The sequence below is a fragment of the Medicago truncatula genome, chromosome 2, assembly GCF_003473485.1.
Source record: "Medicago truncatula cultivar Jemalong A17 chromosome 2, MtrunA17r5.0-ANR, whole genome shotgun sequence".
Lineage (NCBI taxonomy): Eukaryota > Viridiplantae > Streptophyta > Magnoliopsida > Fabales > Fabaceae > Medicago > Medicago truncatula.
Window position 1 is genome coordinate 42,853,909 of NC_053043.1, and position 9,125 is coordinate 42,863,033.

The 9,125-nt window shown below is 31.4% G+C and overlaps 1 protein-coding gene across 1 annotated transcript; it reads left to right on the plus strand.

Annotated features, from left to right (window-relative positions):
• The first annotated feature begins 3,362 nt into the window (after window positions 1–3,362).
• Window positions 3,363–4,944, plus strand: LOC11417058 (protein FAF-like, chloroplastic). The gene is made up of 2 exons (XM_003596846.4): window positions 3,363–3,453; window positions 3,742–4,944. The coding sequence occupies exon 2, from the start codon at window positions 3,771–3,773 to the stop codon at window positions 4,707–4,709; it is 939 nt and encodes a 312-aa protein (XP_003596894.3). The 5' UTR covers window positions 3,363–3,453; window positions 3,742–3,770; the 3' UTR covers window positions 4,710–4,944.
• Window positions 4,945–9,125: the final 4,181 nt, after the last annotated feature.

Genomic DNA, 9,125 nt, shown 5'->3' on the forward strand with positions numbered 1-9,125 from the left:
ATATATTTGAGGATCTCGAACATTAAATATTAATGAAGCACAGACACTCCTAGGATTAGGCGTGTTGCGGTGTCGGACATGTGTTGTGTTCGACACTAACACGACACCGACACTTATAATTACACTGAATTATGTTATTTCTTCAAATTATTAGTTGTGTCGACGTGTCAGTGTCTGTGTCGTATCCGATGTTCGTGTCCGTATCAAGGCTTCATTATATCAGTGATTCTCCTACTAGAGATCTAAATCATAGTATGTTAAATTGGACGATTAATCTACTCTATTATACTTGAGATGACGGTTTGAAATTAGTATGGTGAACTTGATATTAGATTGAATCAGTATAGTAAACTAAAAAAATAACCATTAATTACAATGCTAAATTGCCAATGCACTTCACCAATAATCTTCTATATAAAATCCTGATCACTACATTTAATTATACTGATTCAATCTTTTAAATCAATGGTTGGTTTTTTACTTCACTGTAATGATCCAGCCAATAAAATCCACCATGGTAGGTAACTGTCACTTTGTTTGGGAGGCAAGTGAGGCAACCGTCACTTATAAATTTTATAATTAAGCACGCGATCGGTTGTAGTTATTTTTTTTAACTCTCCAACCATTTTGTTTTTTTTTTTTGAGCAAAAGCAAGATTAATTCATATAATCCAAAATCAAAGAGTATAAAGTAGTTGTTACATGATAGAAAATATGGGGGCTAGGATGTGATAAGGAAGCTCTAGCAATACTATGAGCAACTTTATTAGCTTGCCTCCGAATAAACGACACTACAAAGTCATGATTGCTATTTAAGAAACTTCTACATTGAACAATAAGATCACCAAGCTCATTATGAGGTGTTGCATGTGATTTGATGATCTCAACCAGAGTCTTACTATCTGTTTCAAATAGAACTGCGTGCATTCCATTTGTTGTAGCCATTTTTATCTATATCGAGTTTGAATTTGTTTAATTTACTTCATTTATTTATGAGATAAATAAACACAAACGACCCCCTAAGCATAGCATTGAGAGGGACATTGTATTGTTATATACAATGATGAGATTTGAACCCTTATAGGGATGAGAAAAGGCTAAACTAAGTTAAACTTTGCAAAACCTAAGCATGGTTTGTCTAAGTTTTTAAGGCCTACAATCTTTCATAAACTTACTTTTGAAAATTGGCTTCAAATTTGTGGTTTGGAAGAACAGAAAAATCGTGACACGATTTTGACAGCTGAAGACTGTTATATAAGTGTTCTTGTGCAGATTTTGAAGGAGAGCTTGAAGTGAGAGAAACTTGAATTACAAAGGAGGTAACTTTAGGGTTGAGTGTCTTTGTAGTGAGGATCTCTTGGGTTGGGAAACATTGTAAACACCTTGGGTAGTGAGATTTCACCATTGGAAGGATCAAAAGCTTCCTTTTGTGTCTTCTCTTTAGGGTTCATCATTGAGAGAGTGGGTAACACAAATGGGTAGAAATTAGGTTTTGTTCTTGTGTAAGCTTGAAAGCTTTTTTCTTATAACTCTTTGAAACACTTTCATCATACTGGATTGGAGAGCTGTTATCCCCCCCAGATTAGGTCATATTGGACCGAATTGGGTCAACAATCTTTTGGTGTGTTTGTTCCTTTCTTTCATTGCTTATCTTTGTGCTTTGTTTATGCTTGTGGTGTTGCTCTACACTAAGTCTAGGTCTGTTTTGTTGTTGTTGCTTGGAGACACTTTACACATTGATTACCACTTCCTTTGCTCCACACATCTTTGTTATTCATTGGTGTGATTTTTTACTAGTATTCACAACACTTACTTTTTAGACCTGACTTTGATCTCACGAAAATCCGATATGGTCTGCTAGCCTGTTTAAAAATCTATTTTATATGAACATCTTTAAATAAGTAACGTGATCAAAGAGTATACAGACGAACGAACTAATAGATCAATGATATTAAACTCTCTTTTGATATTTAACATGAAGGTTTAAAAAACTTTACTATATATTATATCATATTTCAATTATTATTTACCTAATTAAGCTTTAATACAATTAAATATGCGGAAAATTAATGGTATGTTTTAAAGAACTTTACTACATATATTATATCATATTTCAATTATTATTTACCTCATTAAGCTTTAATACAATTAAATATGCGAAAAATTAATGTATACCAACAAGCTTGAATTACTCTAAATATGTTTCTAAAAAAGCACATACATTCTCTATTTAAGAAAAAAGTCAAGTCCGCCCTGACGTAGGCTAGGCCTTAAGTCCCTACAAGCTGGTCTGACATATTCCCATCCCTAAACCCCATGCACCAACATATTCATCTCAAAATGCGAGTTCTAGTCAATACGCTACTTGACAACAAAAAACACAAATGATAAATCGATGACACACATTTAATATGTGGATATTCCACTAGAGTAAAGATCCTCTCCATTTGTCAAAGTAAATGGAGTATGCAATTTGGAGAGAGATGAACAAAAAAAAAAATGAATGCTTCCAATAAATGTCTCACCATCATTAATTGTTGTATACAATTTTCAAAATTTGTTGTGTCTTTATCCTGGGTAAAGATCCTCTCCATTTATAAAAATAAATGGAAGTTGCAATTTGGAGAGAGATAGACACAAAAAGTAAGTGGTGGATCCTATCTTTAGGTGGGTTCCACAATCATTAATTATTTTTTACTTTTTGTGTGTCTTTATCTTTCTAAATGGAACAAATGGAAAAAGTTATAAATAGAGAAGATCTTAACTCCTTTATCTTTTCAAAGGGAGGAAATGGAGAGAATTCTAAATGAATCTCATTAATTAATCAACTTTTGTCCAACAATAAATGAATCATAAGTAAATAGAGCAAACCCAAACTCATCTATATCCTACTTTACTTACGATTAACATTGAGTTCATATCGGTTAAAAAAAAAAAAAAACATTGTGTTTATATCACAAGTAAATGGCATAATAGTCGATATACTTTCTACATGTAAAGAGTGAAAATTTGGAGAGTATATCAATTCTTAGCACCTATGCTGAGTTTACACACTCAATTTGCAATCTCTAATTATATATCACTTTTCCTACAAAAGAAAATTCTCTTAGAAAATTATACTAACTTTATAAGATGTAGTAAAAAGATATTATAATGGGATTTTTCAATATTTTGTGTATAAAAAAAAAGGTCATGTGAACCAACAACAGCCCTCCCTTTACCTATACTATTAAAACCTTAAATGATGTTATGGCATCTGTTTGAAATGTGAAAATAACTTAATGGAAACCAATAAAGGGAATCTTTTCACTCAAAGTAGCTTTTTGGCACCTTATAAATACTCCTCACTTCTCCCTCTTTCACTACCATCCATCAACTACAACCATTATTCCTAACATTTGCATCATAAAATTTTAGGTCTATATCTCTGTTGGATGTTGTTTTGCTGCCTCAGGTAATTCAGTAAATTTTAATTTTCAAGCTTTATTATGTGTATTATTTTCCTTTCTTTCTAAACCCGCATGCATTCATGTACTAGCCCAACCATATACCCTTTGTTGCGATAACTTGGAATTCTATTAAAACTAATAGCACTAATCCATGTTGTAACATGTCTAAAAAAAGTACTATGTGATAATTAAATAAAGAAAGGTGATAACACATGACAGAACAAAACGCAAGATAGATAGATTCATCCTTTCTAATTTTCATTTTCCTAATTAGTGTTACTTACATTTTGCAGCTAACAACAAGATTCAAAGCAAAGAAAATATGGTGATGCAAGTCACTAGTGAATTGGATATATGGAGTTCAATCTTGAACCAAAAGAACAAAGATGAAGCTTCACAATCAAAAACTCCTCCTTATATTCATCCACTTGTGAAAAATTCAAACAATTATCTAAGTGCTAAGAGTCTTGAAATTTGCACCGAGAGCCTTGGATCAGAAACTGGCTCAGATGGTTTCTCTTCTTACACATCATCTGAAGATAACAATTCAAATGATGATGAAAACTTGAAAGAAAAGGTGGACATGGTGAAGAAGATTCGTTGTTTTCCTCCTCCACTTCCTTCACTTTTTAGTCAAAGCCAACCACTTCAAATGACACCCCAACGTGACAATGGAAGGCTGTTTTTGTTCCTACAAGTTGTGTCAGTTCCTTCACATAATAACTTCTTCACCAAGCGACAAAATGGTCGTCTTGTCCTCTCGTTTAATAATGATGAAGAAGAAATTGATGATGAGTTTGAGGAAGATGAGAGTGTGATAGAGAAAACACATATGTTGTCTAGTGAGATAACAAATATTTCTAATTTAGAATTAGCTGTGAATAAGTCAATTTGGTTGGTTAACAAAAGACCAAAATGTTCAAAGTTCAACCAAGTGTTCAATTTTGAGGATGTTAAGGTTGTGCAACATGGTTCATTGCCTATGATCAACGGTTATGAATATTACTGGAGAAACAAGGCTACCAGAAATTTTGCTCCTAGTGATCAACAAAATAGTATTAGCAACAAGGTTGTTAACGTTGTCTCTGGAAACATGAACATAAATCAATTAGCTTCAAATGAAGCATCACAAGATTCACAACAGTTGTTTGTTTTGAGAGGTGTGAATAAGGATTATTTGGTTCATAGTTTGAAGTTTTGCAAGGATTCTAGAACTACAAGGTCTTTTATGTTCTGGGACCAATGTTGCATTGCTACCTGATCTCTCTCTCTCTCTCTCTTTCATTCATCCATGTCATTTTCTCTCTTTTTGTTCAACTTTTTTTTCTTAGAGTTGTGTTCAAATAAAAAAAAAAATGTAAGGGAGAGATATGCACTATACACTGTTTTTGGTATTGATCATTTAAAAAAAAAAATGTCTATTGTATTGACAATTACACAACCAAAATAATATAATGGTATGTTGATGATGTTCAAGTTGAACATATGTATGAACATGTTGAATGCATAGTTGTTGAAGTGGTGCATGTTGAAAACAAAAGTATTATATAAGTGGGGTCACATTGCATAAACATCTAAGTATTTATTAAAAAATACAATAAGTAAGTCTCGTCAGCCGACCCTCTGATCCGACCTTGCATCCCTGCCTGATCTCAAGTGGAGGAGGGGGGACTAGGTTAGTTCTAGTTTTAATTTGACATTTTGTTCCATAATGATCTAATCTTCTATTAGAGGATTACCTTTGAACCACATTGGTTGATTTGGTTAAATTTTCTTTTTGAAAATTTTTCCTTGTAAAGAAGATTGGTCTCCCTTGCTTCTGTACGAGTGAGAAGTAGAATCAATCTTGTGCCGAAACCTATAGTGTTTTGTGGTGGTGGTGGTGTTAGATAGTTGTGATTTTGGGTATTGTCGGCCCCTCCCATCTCTACCGCTATTTGGTGGTTCGCTCCAATATCTTCCTGCCGGTGGTATTTGGTGCTTGTTGGTGAGGAGGAGCTAGGTATTTTCTTAGTTGCTTCTTGTTTTTGGCTTCTTTATTATTTCCTTGCCTTTAATAATATTGTAGTTCTGGTGTATTTTTTTTCGTTATTCTCTCTTTTTCATTAGTAATTTTTTTCCTGAGTGAAAAAAATCCATAATTTTATTTTGTCATTTTAAAAAACACAAGTAACCCAATGATGATTTTTTACTAGCTTGGGAAATATTTAGGTCACTGCACAAACTTTGCCTAATACAAAATTTCTGGAAACATTTTTTTTCGGTGGCAATGTGTACAATAAGGATCTTCTCAATTTAATGGGCATGATGTTGGACACTGATTCCAAACACATAAGTGTTTTTTTCTTCAATATAATTTAGATTAAATATACATTTAGTCTTGTAAGTATATTACTTTTTGCTCTTTAGTTATTGTAAAATTTTTTATTTTTATTTTCATCCTTGCAAATATATTCCGTTTTACTTTTTATTTTCATTGTTTTGTTTTAGTCTGCAATATTTATTTACGAAGGAATTGATCTCTCAAATATTTGGAATATTTATCTTAGTCCTATTAATATGAGTGGGAAATGAGAAAAATGGATAAAATAAATATTACAATATATTGTCAGGGCCTGCTCAAGGGTCATGTGACACAAACATGTAGTTTTAGGCTTCAAGATTTTAGGTTGAAAAAGAACTCAAAATATTTAATTTACTTATAAATATGTAATATGAATTTTTTTGAATGGATCTTTGCCAAGTTGAGTCGGTAAAAGTGAAGGCCTCATATACTCTTTGTCCTCTTCGCTCCAACAAATCATGATTTTTTTTCTTTGCTCCAACAAATCATGAATGTTTTTTTTTTTTTTTTCATAAAATTATGTAATATTTTTTTATCATAAAAGGCCTCACAATAAAAATTATTTTAGGCCTCTTAACTTGTTGGGGCGGCTTTGTATAATGCTGAGATCAATTCTTATTGAATAAATATTGCAAAGACCGAAACATAACAACAAAGATTAAAATCAAATATTATACCAAAAACTTCCCATTTATCTGTGTAAGTTTTAAGTGGTGTTATATTTGAAAGGATAGAAAGTAAACAAATATTTTTACAGAGACTAATAACAAAACAAAAAAGCCATAGCATAACATGGTGACGTTAGAGATGAAGGTCATAGTGCTTCAATTCTTTAATAGTATAGTTGAGTTTGGGTGTCAGGGTGGTATTTGAAGCATGGCAAAGAGTGCGACCATCTTAGGCGTTAAAAAATAAGTATAAAATTTGTGGCTTAAAATAATATAAAAAAAAAAGTATTCATTAAGCTCAAAACAAAACAAAAAAATACTTGAATTTTAAAGCGAGGTGTCGGTTATTGATACAAATAATTTTTTTTCTAAAATTGAAAGTGTTGCAGTTATTAGTGATTTTGGATATTAAATAAAAAATCAATGTTTTTACTTGATTATTTCTTAACATAATAAAAACTATCATTTTATTATTTTCACACTTCAAGAATTCAATTTTTTATATATTTATTACTAAGGGTGTGAATTGTAGGTTTGCCCTGAACAACCAAAATTTCACAAACGGGCATTTTGAATGGACATGAAGTTTCTGTTGCAGCTTCTGCAGTGGGTATTTTGGGGCTTTCCATTAAGTTGTGTTGTTGTTGCTACTTAATTAGGAGTATTGAGGAAGGCTTTTGTTGATGTAATGTTGTGTCTTGAAGGAAGTAGAATTAGAGCAATGATATTTGAACAACCATTTGTTAACAATTTTTATGACAACCTTCTTTTTCTCTCTTTTCATTGGTCAAAAACAACGGAGAGAGAAAAATGAAGAGAGAGAGAGAGTAAGAATATAATGTGAGTATGAAAGAGAAAGTTGTATAAAAGTTATCAAAAAAAGTTGTACAAATATCATTTCTCATAGAATTATTAGTCGTTCTTGTTTGCTTTGGTGGCTTTGGGTGTTTGGGGATTTTGGTTCGTTCTGTCATGAGTTTTTTGAGTGATCTGTGAGCTTTTAGAGCTGCGATCATACCGGTATTAATGCATCAAATTTTATTAGAACTCCGCATTTAAGCGTATTTAGACAACATGTAGTAATATGGAAACCTTTTGATAAGTCTTTGTGTTGCACCTCTTTCACCTAATCGATTCCATTTAGTGGGATAAAACTTGATTGTTGTTGCTCCATTTTTGGGTTCATCTTGTGCTCAATTTGGTTTTTATGGAAAGTATTTATTTGTCATTAAAAAAAACAAAGCAAAAAAAAAAAAAATTACCTAAAAGACTCCACTTTGTCTGTGTAAGTTTTAGGTGGTATTTGTCACTTCGTCTACATAAAAAACAAAGATTTTTTCTAAACTAACTTTAAAGAATGGTGGATAACTTACCTAACAACCAATGGAAATAAACTTTTATTAGTAGGGTCAATGGTAGTTTACGAGTGCCACTTGAAAATGTACTTATGTTGCTGATGTTCATTGCTTGGTAAATTACCCAATATTTTTTCATGAGTTTAATTTGAAGATCTTTCATTCGTGTAATTTATATTGCGATAAAATTTTGGCAAAATTACTACAGGTGTCTTTTATTTTATTTATTTGTATCAGTTGAGTCATTTTTGTTTTTTGTCCTATTCATATATTTTTTCTCTTGAAATGTTCGCAAGTTAGTCCTTTTTTTTATTTTCAATAAAAAAAACACTCACGAGGCTTGCCACATATGATTATTAGCGTTTGTGTTTTGATTTGAATTTTACGGGTTAGATGAAAAAGATTATGATGATGAGCACGTAATGAAGTTGACTGTTTATATTTTGAGTTTTTTTAATGATAAAAAATATTTCTAATTAAATATATTACTAAAAATCATATGTGGCAAGTCAACTCAACACTTTTTTTAATAAAAAATAAAATAAAGAAAGGACTAATTTGTAAACGTTTAAAGATATAAAGGATTTGAATGAGATAAAAAAATGACTCAGATGTTACAAATAAATAAGATAAATGATTTGAATAGACCAGACAGATTAAGAAACCTTGAATAATTTTGCCTAAAGCAAATTTTATATCTAAGATTGAGTAAATAGTCAATTACCCCCCGAAATTGTAACTTTCGTCAAAAATCCCCCTTAATTTTGCAAAACGTCAAAAACCCCCCCAAAAATTGTCAAGCGTCTGTCAATTACCCCCCTCCGTTAATTTCCTCCATCCAACATGCTAATGTGGCCGTTAATTGCCACGTGGCACCGCCACATGGTCAGAAAAGTCATGCCACGTTATAGGGGGGTAATTGACTATATTTTTTTTGAAAAAAATCTGAATTTTTTTCTTTTCAAAATTAACATTTGTACCACCCATTGAATTTGCAAATACCCCCTTGAAATTTAACATTTATGTGCAAATACCCCCCTCAAAATTTAAAAATTATGTGCAAATTCCCCTCTCAAATTTAAAATTAATGTAGAAAATATCCCCTCAAATTTATAACTTATATACAAATATCCTCTCCAAATGTAAAACTTATATGCAAATTACACCTTAAATCATAAAACTTTGATGGTAAAATAAAACTTATTCTTAATCTATAATTTACTATATCTCTAATAACAATAAAAAAAAACACATCTTTAAAATAAAACAAACATAAAAATCACAATTTCAGATTAAGAATAAGTTTTACT

Excerpts from the sequence above, each read along its gene's own strand:
- LOC11417058 (XM_003596846.4), top strand. The coding sequence starts at position 3,771 with ATGGTGATGCAAGTCACTAGTGAATTGGATATATGGAGTTCAATCTTG.